This window comes from Anser cygnoides, chromosome 14 (assembly GCF_040182565.1).
Source record: "Anser cygnoides isolate HZ-2024a breed goose chromosome 14, Taihu_goose_T2T_genome, whole genome shotgun sequence".
NCBI lineage: Eukaryota > Metazoa > Chordata > Aves > Anseriformes > Anatidae > Anser > Anser cygnoides.
The window spans coordinates 7,342,577-7,358,418 of record NC_089886.1 but is presented as its reverse complement, the minus strand read 5'-3'; the positions used below and the strand labels follow the sequence as shown (position 1 = coordinate 7,358,418).

The 15,842-nt window shown below is 59.1% G+C and overlaps 1 protein-coding gene across 3 annotated transcripts in view; it reads right to left on the bottom strand.

Annotated features, from left to right (window-relative positions):
- The window catches only part of LARP1 (La ribonucleoprotein 1, translational regulator), a 45,436-nt gene extending 30,090 nt beyond the window's left edge, over window positions 1-15,346 (bottom strand). For 2 of the 3 annotated variants that reach the window (XM_066977227.1, XM_066977228.1), the window contains exon 1: window positions 14,875-15,346. In XM_066977227.1, the coding sequence (XP_066833328.1) occupies window positions 14,875-15,262 (388 nt within the window). In that variant the 5' untranslated portion in view covers window positions 15,263-15,346. Of the gene's footprint in view, window positions 1-13,843; window positions 14,197-14,874 lie in introns of those variants that run through there. The other variant, XM_048057066.2, reaches the window with a different exon arrangement.
- Window positions 15,347-15,842: the final 496 nt, after the last annotated feature.

The window sequence follows — 15,842 nt, the reverse complement described above, 5'->3', positions numbered from 1 at the left end:
GCAGAGCTGCTGGGGTCCGGAGGGGTTCAGGTCCCGAAGCAACAGCCTACTCACCCCTCCCACCCCCGGGCAATTCCCAGTTAGAAGCACACACACAAAAAAAGGTCTCCTAATCGACCCTATTTGTCGCTGGAAGGATGATGTGTGCTGAACAGCTGGAGAGGATCAGAGGTAAGATTCATTCTTTGGAGATGCAGGCAGGACAGGCACCACGCGCGGAGAAACCCTGTAGATAAAGGCTTCCTAAGAAGCTATGAAAACAGCGTATTTCAGGGAGCAATACATTATACTTTCTTCAAGGAACTTGGAAGAATAGGGGGAAGGGAGGCTGCCAGCAAGCCAAGGTCCTCCTAGGACAGGGGGCAGGCCCCTGGCTCCAGCTTATCAGCTGCCCAAAACACACATTCAGCTGGAAAGTCACAAGAGTTGCAGCAAGGACTACCCCTTGGCAGGGCGCTGCTTTCTGGCCAGGGCTCAGCCAATGCAGGAGCTGCAGAAACACGCCCCTGCCAGCGAGCTGCTGCTTCTCTGCCCCTGACAGCGCAGTTCAAGGCGTCCTCAGGCAGGGGTGCTTCCATCCCACTTGGGAGCAGCAGAAGCAAGTGGCAAAATAAATATAATAAAATCAAAACTCCCTCCGTCATCGTGCAGAGGGCTCATGGCCACGCTGGGTAAAAGCCAAAGGGTCCAGAAGAGCCTCCAAGCACCAGCCTGGAGCCTGTGCAGACTGCACGTTCTGCTGCAGCCCTCCAACGGCACTTCACCCAGGCACATCTAAACAGTCTGCACTTCTGTGAGGACTGCTGATGAGCTCAGGCTCCTACAACAACGAGCAGGAACACCCTGTGCTCGAGCCATCGGGTCCCAAATAAGAGGCCATCTCTGTATTTCCCCGCTTGGGCAACTCCCAGCCAAATTCTCTGAGGAGAAATGAGGTGGAAGTGGTGGTTAAGGCACATCCCACCCGCTTGGATCAGCTGGTGGGACTGGGTACCACCAAAAAAAAACCTAACAGCTGAGAAAATAATACTGCAAAACACCGGTTGAGAAGAGGAACTCCTCTGTGCCAGCCAAGGACTGCAGGCCTTGGCACACGATCCCCTCGGTGCGGCCCTGCCAGACGCAGCTCTCCAGCCTGCGTTCCCGGCAGCCCGGCCCACCAGCTCTTCCCCAGACACACCTTCAGCCCGGCCGGCCACCGCAGAGCCCACGAGAGGCCCGGGACACCCCTTCCAGAAGCCACAACTGCTGCCAGGTCCCCTCGGGGACGTTCCCTACCAGCTGTGCCCCAAGGCAAAGCGGGCGCTGCCTCCAGGCCGCTGCTCAGCTCACAGCCAAACCCTGGGCTCAAGGCGCACCAAGGCTCACCCGGCCATCGCAACTTGAGAAGTGGTGGAAACACCTCAGTGCCGTATGCCACTAAAAATCGAGCGGCCTTGCATGCTGACCAGGGGCGGATAACGCTCGTGTTCTCCCCCAGAGGCGCCAGCGTGACCCCCGCTGAGGAACGGCACTCGCCTGCCCTCCAGCCCTCAGGCCCCCTGGCCCGGGAAGGCCGAGCTGAGCCCACCCAACTCATCACACCAGTAGCCGGGGCAGGTCTAAATCCAAGCACAGACCCAGACTGCTGGGCTCGCAGGCAGCTCCTCGAGCTGCAGGGAAGGAGCACGGAGCAATCTGTCCCTGGGCCTTGCTTTTCTGAAAGACAGAGGTGCTCGGAGGATGCGCACAAGGCAGGGCTCGGCAGGGACTGCCAGGCACAACATCCCTTTGGGACGCCTTCTTCCCTGCAAGCACAAGTGACTAGATTAGAAATTAGCCTGCCAATTAGAGGCAGCACCTGGTGTGCCCAAGAGAAGCCTAAATCTGGCAGCACTTTCTTTCCCAGGAAAGCCATGGGAGGAAGGTGGCAGAAACACGCGTGGCTGACAGGCCACAGACAGATCACTGGGGCTGCCTCCAAGGAGCCAGGAGTTTAAGATGCTTCGGGACCGAGGCTGCCTGCCCCACTCAGTCCCTGAAGGTTACAAATCAAACACAGAGGACCCGAACACAGTGACCACACAGCTTTTGCTCAGGCAAAGCCTCAGCGTTGAAAGCCCGCCAGCCCCAGGCCTTTCTCCCACAGCACACACACCGTTTCCCCACCCGCTTCCCTCCAAGGCTCCCAAGGCAGGCACCCTACCGCAGACCAGGGGACGATGCTCCAGAGCAGCTCCGCACCACTCGATCGAGGTTTCCCCACACAGGAGAGGCAGCTTTGCCCCGACTGCCCCAGAGCTCCCCGCTACGCCCAGCCTCGCCGTGCCAGCTCAATGCAAAACCATCCCCAGGCAACCAAACGGGAAGGGGCGAGACGGCGCCGCTATCGCGATGCAAGAAAACTCGGGCCCTGTGGTCTCACATTTCCTTCCCCTTCTCGCAGGCTCTTTTGTCTCTCACCCTGGGCCCAAAAACCAGGAAGGCTTAGAGCCGGTGCCTTAGCAGGAGGATTATAATTACAACAGGCGGTGGCGATCTCTCCGTCACAGCACCAACCTGCGCCGAGCCAGGTATTTCCCAAGCACGTTAACATCCCGCTCGGCTCCGCGCGTTCCCCTCGCGGCCCACATCTCAGAGGAAGCGAAGTTTCGTGCCTCTCCCTGCTATCAGCACAGGGGGTGGAGGAAAGGCGAGAGCAGGAAGAGGTCAAGGATGCGCGGCAGCCGGCAGGATGTTTGGGAGGGCGCTGAGCATCCCGTTCAGCACCGCCACATCAGGGCGTGGGTACGACGCGGAGGTACCGGCTCTGAACACCAATACCCAGAGCTGCAGCACTGCAAGCCCAAGAAACGTAACTAAATTGAGGGCAGTCCTTCCTATTTTAGGTGCGCAGGGGGTTGGGGGGGGGGGGGGATACAGCATCACAATTTTTGCCTGGTGGTATTTTTAAAAAACAGAGGAGGAGACCGTGTGTTAAACTGGGGCATTTACAGAGAGCGGCTGCTGCATGCACACACAGACCCCCTCCCCAGGGGCTCATTGCCCACCGCTGCTATCCAGGTATCTGGGACAGCTCCAGGCAGGCTAGCCCATTTAGGAGCCCACATCTCCCCCCGCTCATTGCGGCACCACATTGCTCTGCCCCCCCCCCCCAAGCCCCCACCCTCGAGCTACACTCGAGCGCTAAATTCAGACACCGTTGCTCCTTCAGAGCCTTCCCCCTGCTCCGCCACCCAACCCGCAGCCACGACTGCCCAGAGGGGCGGCGCGGCCACAGGCCGAGGACCAGCCCCGTGCACCCCAGGAAAGCCCCCGCGCCTCGTGTCACCACAGCATGGCGCCTTGCCCCGCGGTGCCTGGCGAGGGCTGCTCCTCTGCCCGCTGGGGTACGAGCTGGCACCACAGCAAGGTCCACAATTATTCCCACAGGATCCATCCCCGCTGCCCTGCCTCACCACGAGCAGCGGAGCAGCCCGCATCCTTCAGCGCTTCTTCCCAGCTACGGGAAGGCTCCGGCTGATTTGCCCCGGCTTCGGGCCCGGGAAGTTGCAACTAAATCACCCTCCGCGGTTTGCAGACAAAAGACTGGGATGTGAGCATGGGATGTGAAAAAATGACCTCTCCAAGGTCACGCAGGGACGTGACCAGAGCTTGGTCGTGATGGCTCAGAAGCTGCGGGGCTGCACGGACTGCCCAGGAGAGGGCCAGGGCAGGGAAATGCTGTCAGATGGCAGGATCACTGGGGACATCTCCTCCAGACCCGAGCTTCCACCCAGTGGGGACATCTCACTTCTGCTCCACGAGCAATTTGCTACGCAGGCAATCCTTCCGATGCTAACAGCACAGGCAGGGAAAAGGTCCAAATTACACAGTCCAGCATCTGCTGCAAAGAGACCAGAGTTCCTTCCATCTCTTCTCCATCCCCAGGCGACTTCTGAGCTCGGATCCTATCCCCCGGCTCCCCCTCGCAGGCCCACATGGTGCCCGCACAGGTTCCTGAGACAGTTACAGGCCGCTTCAAAGCGGCGGAGAAGGGGGCGAGGTCTGCTAGGAAAAAGCAGCAAAGCAAGAAACCCAAACCCCGGAGATTAGCATGGCCAATTACGTCCCTCCTGAGATCTTGCTCGCTTCCTGCTCCCCTCCTTCCTTACCTGCCGAGCAGGCTCGGGGAGGGTCCGGCTCGCAGCCACCCAGCTCTTCCCCACCCTGCCCCGCTGCCAGGCCCAGGCAGCCACCTCCAGCGCCTCCAAACAACACGCGGCTGTTGTAATAAGAGGGCTCCTCACCCCCGCAAAGGGAAGCTGAAGCTGGAGATGGGTGGAAGATCCTACCCAGATAAAAGGTCTTGCTCACCAATGTCGGTCAGGCCCGAAGACGCCTCAAAGGTCAGTTCAAGAAAAAGATGGAAGGAAAAAAAAATGCAGAAGCATTCATCAGCTCCCAAATCCCTTCTTTGCAAGGGTTAGACCAGACTGTTAGACCCTCTGAAGTGATTTTCTGATCTCCATCCAGAGCAGAGGCTCAGTTCCTTCTCTCACAGGTGGGCCACTACCTGGGGACACCCCAGTTGTCTGCGCTAAGAGGCTGACGAGCTCCAGGCAGCGTGAGCTCTGGCATTGATTTCCCACAAACACCTGAAATGGGTTTTCAGTGCAGAAATGACTGCGGCCTTGGTGGAGCTCACCTGGGGTGCCCCAGCTACCTTCATGTGCTTGGAAAGGGATGAAGAACTCCAGCCTCACCGAGCTGCAAGGGGAACACCCCCTGAAAAAGTCCCCTACTGCAAAATGAGAGCATTATTATCTGAGAGAGCTCCCTAGCTTTAGACTCACACCACGCACCCTGCTGAACTGGTACCTTTTGCTGATTGTAAGCCTCCTCCTGACTGCAGGGGAGAGGAGCCGACTGATGCCGTGACAGCACATACCCGAGCACAGCCACCGGCAGGACCGGCACCGTGCCTGGCCAAAGCACCTTTCGGGGACCTGCTCGAAAGAGGGGCCCAGGTCCCCTCGCCAGGCGTCAGCGATGCCAGAGGGGTTCGGAGGAATGTGCCTGGTCAGCCTGACCACAGAAAACGAGCGCTCTCCAAACAAACAGTCCTGCGAACCCAACGCTCACATATGCACAGACACACAGAAAATAACTGTAAGGTCACGGCTGTTTTTTCTCCCATCCACTTATCAGTGCTTGTACTGGAGAGAACAAACACTGATGTTCCCTGCCATTAACCCCTTCTCCCCTCTCCCCAAATGGGTGAGCAGCACGGCGCTGCTCCAGCCACCAGCCCCAACCCCTCCGTTCACGCATCAGACGACGAGCTGCGGAGAAAGCACCTTCAAAGACAGAGCAAGAGAAAAGCCCGATTACCGTTCCCATCAAGCAGGTGGTGAGCCAGCTCTCTGCCTCATGGCCCTTAATCACCTGTAAGCCTGAAGTGACACTGCTGGAAGCCTCCAGCCCCCCAGGAGGTCAGCCCAGACGGAGCCTACACCAGCCTAGGTCCGGCATAGCCACAGTCACCCTCCCCAAATGGTTCTTGAAGTTATTGGACATTGAACAAGCAGTAAAGTTTTAGGCATGACCAGGCAAAATTAACGTGCTTGGAGAGACTCTTGTTGAACTACAGTAGCCATTTTGGTGCAGCCCAGAAGCCAGCTGGATCCCACCCTATGGAAACTGATAGAGGACAGGGTTTCCCTATGACAGGCTTATCGCATACTGCTCTGCTCCACGCTTTTCTGCGTGCACATAAGGGCAGGCACCCTAACACACAACAGCGAAGTTTTGCCTAAGGACAGCGTGATAAATGGTGAGCAAGGCAGATCCTTCTCCCTGCAGAGGAGGAGAACCTCTCCACCACCCCACTGGGCAACCAGTAGCCACAAATTCATTCCCCAACAGCCCCAGTATCAGAGGTATGCCCGTGACACCAGGCAGGGATGCCATAAATCCCCATGAAAACCCCAGGACTGACACTCAAGGCTCTCTCACCTCAGTGCTGCAGGTAGAGGGTCAAGCAAGGAGTCTATATGCAGGATGCAGGAGGCAGCACAGTAAAGACAACAAATAAAATCCTTAACTAAATTTGAAAGCCTTAGGCTCACAGCCTATTTGAGACATTCCCCGCTCCGGTCCAGGCTACCTGGTTGGTTTTAATCAAACTCAGAGCTTTTCTGATCACCCTCCACCTTCGTCCTTCTCCACTGTTAATTAGCTTAACTCAGATGTCAACTCCAAGTGAAGTACTCGAGTTGGCTGCCTGTAATCTGGTACGTCTCTTCCAAATCTTCTTCCAAGTTGTACTTACAGGTTTAATTCTATGCTTTAAAGATGAGGGTCACTTGAATCAAATTCCTCCCCGCTCAGAGTGCAAATGTCACATCCAGCATTCTCTGATTTGAAAAAAAAAAAAACAAAAACCCACCACCATCACCACCAGAAAAGCAGCAGTATAACAGTTCACTTGGGATTGGGAAGCCGAAAAGGTATCGGTCCCCTTTTTGCTCAGCTCAGCGCAAGACCCTCTGCAGTGGATTTCCGCACACTCAGAAGATGCATTAGATCATATTAGGTACTCCCCCGAGCTTTCAAGGTTTAGCAGGGAATTGGAAACTGAAATTTAACGTGATTACAGCCAGGAAAGTCTCATGCTTTGTCATCCGAGCACATGGCGGAGCCACCTCTGTGATTCGCTTCCTGTCTTACGGGGTGGGATCTCGAGCACAAACACCCTATCATCTCTCTTCCAGAGAGAGTAAAAGCTCCTAGCAACATTTTTAGGATTCATTTTTCCACATTTCAGTGCCTGCTGCTATGGCCACATCATTTCTCTGTGTTAGCGTGTACCGGTATCATTCCTCACACTCACTTCTTTGCTCTGTTTTCCCTTTGTGGCCGCCTGTAGGCACACAGACACAGCAAAGTACCTCGGCCACTCCTTTAAATCTCTTCCCGTGCTAGACGAGACCAAGGGCATTGCCATCTACAGACACGCAGGAATTTGATATTAGGGGCTTTATTTTCAGGAGGCTTGTTCGGTTCAGGGGGCTTGACAGAAGCAGACATTGTTCCTGCACTGTGCTGACTGTGCAAATATCCAGAAGGGCTCCAGCAAAGGTAGAAAATCATTGTAATGAGAATCTCAACTGTCCTGCAGGAATAAATTCAGCGCTTCTTTTGCAACATTTCATACAAAAAAATGGAAGATCTGACCTTGAAGAATCCAAAGAAACTAATTTCCTGTAGTATAAAGCGAGTGTTGGCTTATCAAACGTTAAATCTTACTTAATTATAAATTCTATTTCATTTGTTTGCCAGCCTCCGTCATCTGTAAGCGTGCAAACCAGGCAGTTTGGCAACTAACATTTGGTACATCAATAATCGCTCATTTAGCCCCTAACCAGGCGCTTCCAAAGGCACAGTTAGGAGGGGTGGGAAGCAGGGTGAATTTAGCGTGAAAGCTGAAGAGATGTTGCAAATACTCCAGTTAGAGGTACTTAACGCCGTACCCACCATCCGGCAGCACCTCTGAGTTACCGGGCGGGTATGACGCCACCCCCCAAACCTCTCCCGTCGACCTCCCCACGCACCTTCCTCTCCCTTTCCCACCGCCAGAAGCCTCCCCTTTCCTCATTTTTGTGGCTTTTCCAACCCGATACTCGTCTCCCCGCATACTTCGGTCAGGAAAAACTCACCTCTTTTCTCAGCGTTTCAGACCGATTCCTATCTCCCGAACCTAGCCCTGACCCCCCCCCCACCCCGTTCTCTCCACCTACCACCCGACAGGCGAGTGGGGGGGGGGGGGGTGCGGAAAATAAACCCAAAGGGCCTTGGGAAAGGAGGAGGAGAAGCGAGCTGTCCCCGTGCCCTGCCGCCCGCCGCCAGAGGGGCTGCTGCTGCTCCTGCTGCTCCCCGCCATGCAGCCATGCCCTGCAGACTGCAGAGTCACTCTGCGGGAGCGCCGCACGCGCCGCCGCCGCCGCTCGCCTGGAACAACGCGCTCAGCACCGTGCTGGAGACGCCGGTGCCGCTTCCTCCACGCCCCCCACCCTGCAGCGACCCTCGGGGCTGTGCCCCCCACAGCCGCCAAGGCTGGGGACGGGCGCGGGTCCGTGGATCTGGATCGGCACCAGCACGGAGCACGTGTGTGCCGAGCCCTCTCGCCGCGCGTTTCTGCCCTCCCTGCCCAGCTTTCCTATCGCTGCTGAAGTCCGGCTGGCGTGGCGAGGGTGTGAGCGATGTTGGCAAGCTCCGTCTGAGCCCCCCCGGTTCTTCCAGGTGCCCCAAGGACCTCCCTGGCTAGTGCTGTCACTGCCACCAAGGGCTCACTCTGCACCACAAAAAAAAAAAAAAGGAAAAAAAATGCCGTGGAGCACCAGAGATGCTTCTCCTCCACGACCGCCCTCCCGGGGCAGGGACTCTGCTCCTGGGCCTCGCTAGAGGCCGGGGACACTCTGATGAGAGGGTCTAGGATGGAGAAAGGCAGTGGTGAGACCGCCAGGTCCCAGCCCAGCTCCGCCTGCCGCAGCAGCAGGCTGCGGAGCTGCCTCCAGGGGTGCCAGCAAGGAGACGAGCTCGCTGCCTGGGAACGCAGCGCCCAGAGCAGGCTGGGCTGCACGGATACACCTCGGTCACAGCCCCGCCACCCCAGTCAGGGCTCGGCCATCTCCGAAACAAACGGCGCCTTCCAGCTGACCCAGGGCTGCCATGGTCACCTCCCACACGCCGCCAGCACCAGGCTATCTGCAGCTGAGATCTCCGCCAGTCCTTCCGACTTGTGACCGTGGAAAGAAATAGGATGACTCAGAACACAACACCAAAAAAACATCGCAACCGCCGGGAAGCGCTGCCTGCCACGTGTTCCCATCCGGCACCACAACCCAGAAAGTGTCGAGGCAAGCGGCTGCTCCTAAGTCAGCTTTGCCCCAGAAGGACGCTGAAGGTAAACCGCTGTTAATGCAGGTATTAGTCCAGCCAACTCAGGCCCTTCCTCCCTCTCCGTGCAAGTCCCAGTGGAATATCCTCGAGCACAGGGAGCGTTAATGCTGCACGAAGAGCTCTTGACCCTAGCACAATCCACAGCAAGCTTCACACCTGAGCTGGGCCGGGCGGCCGCCAGGGATGGCTTCTGCAATTCCATCACCAGCCTGCTGTGATCCTGGGTTTGGCAGAGCTACCACGTGCGCAGCGCCGATTTGCTCGGAAAAGGCAACGCACCGTGCCCCCAGGAGCCCCCCAGGCCCGCTGTACAAACACATGCCCTGACAGAGGAAGGTCAGGCAGGAGGGCTTTCTGGGAACCTGCCGTTACAGGATGCGCCTATGTTTGGAAACACGGTGACGCTGTACTTGGCCATGGTTCCCACAACCCTTCCCAAAAAAACGTACGTCTTGTGCGGCCTTAAAACTGCCATCACACCCATTTCGTTCCAAACGCCTCGTGCCAGTTCGCACTCGCTGCTGCGGCACCCCCCGTGCACCCGCGCCTCCCTCCAGCCAACCCAGATCCATCCCGACCTAGGACTCTTCCCACAAAGAACTCCGATAATTGATTTATTCAAGGGCAAATTCAGTTCCCATTTGTTCTGGTCACCAATTATTGTTGCCTAAATACACAAACCGCTGCGTTAAGTTCTTGTAACACTGCAGTAACTTCTTAGAAGCCTTTCTTTACCTCTCCTCTTTCCTGAAGCCACGCAGCTCGATCACGTGCTACTAGAGGTTCACATTAGCCACTTTTATTTCAGCGCACGGAGAAAAATTTCCCAACCCCACCTGCAGATCACTGACGAGGTCCAGGACCTACAGAATGAGTTTGGGACCGAAGCACTGCCTTGAGTGAAGACAACAGCAAAAGCAGAGGTGGCCACACGGAAGACCACACTGCACACAGATTCAAGCCACTGGTAGTACATCAGTTCAGGCTTCGGCGCCAGAACAACCAGATAAATAACATTTTAAAGGCCATCATGTAAACGTGCCTCATGGCTGGGAACAAACAAAGCTCACCGCTCCCAATCGGACTGGGAGAGCAGAGCAAGAAGCCTTCCCAGCTCTGCCACCAGTTACCTATGAGACCCACAGCGAGCGCGGCAGCTGCACCTGGGTTTACCTGGTTGCTGAGCTGGGAGCAGGGCTCCTCCGAGAGCCGCGTGGTCACAAAGGACACCGCAATCCTCCGGCAGCATGCAAGCGTATTTACGTTTTCATTAAGGTGATTATATTTTTAACGCTTGCTGTTTGTAGCTGCAGTAACTGTAAGGATTAAAATATCTAACCTGGTGCGGAGAGCACAGCTTTCTACTAAAACGCCCGTTCCTTATTTAGCCAAACGAGCGCTACCCCTAAGGTGGGATTGGAGATTCCTTACAGAGTAGTTTCAAGCGTGCAAGGAGAAACCTAACTCCATCCAAGTCGGCATTTGGCATTCCCCTGAGGACAATTTCACACTATTTGAGCATAGTGAAAGGATCGGGTGTCATAATTTGGAAGCCAGAGCAGAGCACTGCAGCCCAGCGCCCCGATTCCCAGCCCTTTTTGCACCCGATTCGCCCTTCCTCCGTCCAGCCCCACGATCCCAGATGCGATCCCAGTGCAAACCCCCGCGGTATCACAGGCGATAAAACGCCTGAAGGAAGAGTTGCGGGGGTGAAAGGGACGGCTGGTGAGGATCACCCGGCGATACCTCGTGGCTGGCAGTCGGGAACCAGAGGTCCAGGTGGAAAAAAAGCACCAAATCCCAGCAACCGTGGCCCATGAGTCAGCTCTCCAGCAGCCGCGCCGCGCTCCCCAGCCTTCCCGAAACAAACAGTGCACAACAGGGCAAAGGTCCAGCACAAAGCTGAAGGGCAAAGGCATGCGGGGGAGGGAAAGCACCAACCTTCCTTCACGTTTTGGGAGCAGGGAGTTCCAGCTGCCCTCGTGCTCCCCACCGAAACGGGAAGCGTTACTCAAAAGCGAGTTGTGGGATCGGAACAAAACCGTATGGCAGAGAGGAAACTTGGGGCGACGGGGGGAGGACTCCTGCTGCGATAGCAGCTCTGTTGCAACCAACAGCCAGAAGAGCTCCACAATTACGTGCCACGACAGAGCAAGAATTGCCCAACACTTTGGAAATAGGTGTGTGCAGCTCTACCCTGCTGGATACCCAGGCAGGCAGATGTGCGTGTCTGCTCCGAATGTGAAGAAATGCCAGGGGTAAAACAAGCTTCCCATACAGCTTATCTCCTGCACTGGAGGCTGGTTTCAAGGAAAGCCCTTTGGGGAGTTAGTCAGCGAGGGGTGAGAAACTCCTGAATTGTTCTTTCCCTGCCTCCTCCTCGGTACCAGCCATAAACCACCGGGCGCCCTCTGAAGTCGGCTCACCTCCGGTGCCTGCTGCTAGGAACTAAGGTGTGCCTTCTGCAAGGCGCTGCTTATCCTCCCCCTGCATCTGCCGAACGGCAGGCAACAAACTCTCTTCAAGAAACTAGAGCACCTCCTGCACCTCCACCAGGAGATACCGGGTGCTGCTTTCTCACGGCGGAGCGTCTGCAGCCAGGAGGAAAAACGGCAGAAAAGTTAGCGCAGACAAAACTCGCGGTGCCAGCCGTTAAAACCTGGGTGTTCTTACTTCCAAGACGTAAACGGCTTTAAAAATTAAGAAGCGCCAAGTGCCTTGATGCAACGTTTCTTGAAAGAAATCCAGAAGGTTTTCAAAACGGGGTGCTGTTAACACCTGCCTGCACCAACGCTTGCGTCATCACCAGCGCTGGTGCTGGGCACAACGGAGGAGTACAAAATGTTCCAGAAGGTCGAGCTGTCTCAACTGCAAGCCACACTTCTTCTCCTCCTCTATAGGAGAATTTGGAGAAAACATTTCAAATCTGGTTTATAGCCAAAAGCACAAAGCTGTTTTTGTCAGAAAGTGCTTCCTTCGCTGCTGCGCGCACACTCCCTCCCGTCATGCCTTCGCACGTCAGGCTCCGGCTGCGCTGCTTTCCGTGATAAGGGAACGTACAGCAACTCGCCCGCAGCCAGGGGACGGTCACACAGCCCTCGCTACTTGATCACCGGAGAGCAAAAACGAGGGGTCATCACCAGCCTTGTCAGCGTCCCTCACGAGCAGTACGTCCTAACTCAAGCCTTGCCACTCTGGACGCGTTCCTGTGTTACTCCACAGCTCCAAGGACCATCCCCTTCCCACCCGAAACGCACGCCGACGAAGGCAGTGCGCACCTCGCCGAGCGCCAGGGAGCTTCTCTGGTGCGCCCCTCCGCCAGCGCCTGAGCCCCCGCTTCCAGCATCAGCGGTATCGCTGTCGTCTGACCCGCTCTGATGGCTGCTCCACCGAACGCCACGCTGCCGTGCTTTCGGGAGGAGGGGCTAAGCGGCGAGGAGAGGCTTTGCTTCGGCAGTCCACCTCCCTGAGCAAGCAGGAACGTCTAACTCCAACTTCCCACCGCAGACCTCGCTGCCAGCCCTCGGCGTACCCCACGACCGCTGCGGCAGGTACGCGAGCCGTCCAACCCTGCAGATGAAGCCTAATCCACCAGATCCAGGCAGCTCTCCAGCATCTGCCCCCGCCGCGCATCCAACCTCCCCAGGTGGCGTTCAGCTGCAGGAAGTCAAGCGCCTCAAAAACCTGCACGGTCCCGTGGCTTTGCCAAGCTCTTCCACGTCTGTGTTCAGGCACGGGCAGCAAAAACTCACGACGACCTTGAACGCGGCTGTTTTATCTGTGCCAGAGCTCAATCCCTTCACTTTTATAAGCACTGCTTCCAACACAGATCAGGTGAACACCTCAAGGAGCATGTCTCGTCCATTAAATCTGCTCTACAGGCCTATGATTAATACAATCATTATAAAAAAAATTAGGGCTTTCAAAGCCTGTAAAACAAGTCATAGAGGGATCTCTGCATCTTTACAGAGCTGACCTGATACTCGCTGGCTCCTGGGTCTCCTCGCTACCCCTGGCAGGATCAGGGCTGGCAACATTTAGGATCTCAGCACACAAGCACTGCGCTGGGAGCACAGCTTGATTGCAACCCCTGGTTTTCTAGGCTATGCTTAAGAACTAAGAACATTTAGTAATGCCCTTCCACAATTTATGAGCACCCAACCCGTTTCAAGTGTACGGAGAAGCCACTTTTCTTGGGTGATCTCCTCCCTGGAGGTCACTGCAACCCCACAGCTCACCTCACCAGCACGTCCCCTGCACAAACTCATGTCCCAGCCTCTTTCTGCAAACATCTGCTGTCAGAAACCCTCCGCCCAAAGCGGCGCAGACACGGCAGGGGCCCCCAAACTCTCCAAGAGGGCACTCGGGCAAAGGGCCGCTACACGACCCTGCCTCTCGTGGGAGCGAGCCAGCCGTGTTCGCCTGACACGTTTTCTCTGCTAACGAAGCAGGCGGCCGAAGAAACAATGCCCTGAGTGCAAGAGAGCCGAGCGGCAGCGTCCGGGGCACTGCACGAACCAGGCGCTGCTGCCAAGCGTCACAAAACCAATTCCATTATTTGAACCCCTCCGGGAATAGCGGGACAATCGGGCCAGGCCCTACTAAACCCCATGCACTGCGGGATTAGCCCCTCACCCTACCGCAACAAAAATCATCCGGGGCACCGCAAAGCCACCACGTGCGTCGCCCGGCGCTGGTTTGCGCCCCAAAGTCCTGACCTCCGAAGGGCCTGCAACCGCCTGCACGGGCTTTGGAGGTACGCCCTTGTATTCCTGCACCTTTGGGTTGATTTCCAGGGAGCGTGGCGGGGCCCGGCTCCCACACAAAGGAGCGATGCGGCCAGCTGCGTGTCACAGCGCGCCAGGCCGCCGCGGACGGCGACGCACGGCGCCAGACCCCCGGCGGGCGCGGACGTTTATACCTGGCGCACCGAACTTCTCCTCCTCGCCACCGTTCCGCCGACAGCTTTCCAGGTGGGAAGCCGCCGAGCCGAGCCTCGCCGCGCCGTGCGCCTTTCCGAGATCAATACCTCCCGATGGATGAATCAGCGCGCCAAGCCTCGCGCGCCGCTCTTGCAAAAAACACCCCCAGCGCGCCGGGGAGCCTGATGTCACATCTGGCAGCAGCGGGGCCGCCGAGGTAGGCCCAGGAAAATGAAAAGTGAAAACTTCTGCCTCGTCCCCCCCCCCCGGGCAGCGATTTCACCAGGGGCGAGCGATGAAGGCGGCGGCGGCGACGCCCGTGGAGGAAAATGGAGTTCTGCAATGCCGGCCCCGCGTCAGGGCCCTGCTGCCGGGGCTCGGGGAGCCGAGGGGAGGCCGCGGAGGGAGGGGAGGCTCCGGGGGGGTCCTGCTGGTGGCCGAGGGGCCGCGCCCGGACCCCCACAATACCGGGAGGGGAAGGAGGGGGGGGGATAAAAAGGGAGGAGGGGGCGGCGGGTGGGCAGAGAAAGGAGCCGCGCACGTGGGGAGGGCCGGGCGGGGAGCCCCCCCCCCGGGGGTGTGCGGGCAGAGGGGGGCGAGGGTGAGGACGAGGAGGAGGAAGAGGAGGAGGAGGAGGCCGCGCTCCCGGGGAAATCACATGCTCGCCGCCAGCCGGGGAAGCAACCACGTTGCCTGCGCGGCGGCGGAATGCTGGGAAGGGGAGGCCGCCGCCGCGTGCCCGGCCCCGGCCCCGCCGAGCACCCCCAAAATCCGCCCCCCAGCACCCTCCCCGACCCCCCCCCTTCCCCCCCGAGCCCCCGATCTCCCCACCACCACCACCTCTGCCCCTTGCCTCCGCCGCCCCCTTCCCCCCGGAGGCCGCGGCGGGGCCGGCCCCACGCTGTGCCGCATGGCGCGGCCGGCCGGGGCGCGGTCGGCGCTGCAACCCCCCCCCCCCCCAAACCTCCCTCCCCCCCCCCCCCCCAAAAAAAAAAACCCCAAACCCCCTCCCCTCCCCGGCTGCCCCTACCTGGAGGCGACTGCCCGTTGACCGCCAGCGCGGCGGCGTTCTTCGTCCAGGGGTTCACCTTGGGCGGGGGGGCCTCGATGAACTCCCGGCGCCCCCCCGCGCCGCCCCCGCCGCCGGCCTCGCCGCCCTCCTCGGGCTCGGCGCCCCGCAGCAGGCTCTCCTTCTCCTGGTTGTTGCTCTCCTCCTTCTGCTGCTTGGCGCTGGGCGGCCGCGGAGCCGCGGGGCCGCCGTCGGGGCCCATGGGCTGCTGCTGCTGCTGCTGGGGCTGCTGCTGCTGCTGCTCGCCCTTCTCCCGGCCGCCGTCCTGCGGCGGCTTCAGCACCAGGGCGCGCTCCTCGGCGGGCAGCAGCGGGGCGCCGGGCAGCAGCGCCTCCACCTGCGTCGCCATCTGCGCGCCCCCGCGGGGGGAACTCCCCTGAACGCGCCCCCGAGCGCCCCCGCCGCTGCTGTTACCCGGTGCCCCCCCCCCCCCACCCTCCCTCCCTTCTCTTCGGCGGCTTTCCCCCCCCCCCCACCCCCTCCCGGCCGGCCGCAGCAATATGGAGACGCGCGGGGACCACGCGACTGCCGCGGGGGCGCGCACCGCGCCGCCCCGGCCCGGCCTCCGCGTGCCCGAGAGCGTGCGCGCGCCCGGCCGGCGGCTAAAGGGAAAGGGAGGGGAGGGAGGGGCGGGGCGGGGAGAGGGGCGGGGCGCGCCCCCGCGGGCCGGCCGGCCGCGCGCACGTGCCTGATGCAACGGCCGGGCGCGGGAGGGGGGCGCTTAAAGGGGCCGGGGGGGGGGCGGGGGGAGCGCTGAGGGGAGAAGGGGGGCGTTGGGGGGGGGGGGGGGGGAGGCAGGGCCCTGAGGGGCACCGCGGTGTTGTGTGGGGCTGGGGGGGGCGGGGGGGGGGGGGGTCGCCCACCGTGGGTTGAGGAGGGGGTGTCCGGGGGGATGCCCGATCCTAAAATGGGGGCTGCTGGTGGTGAGC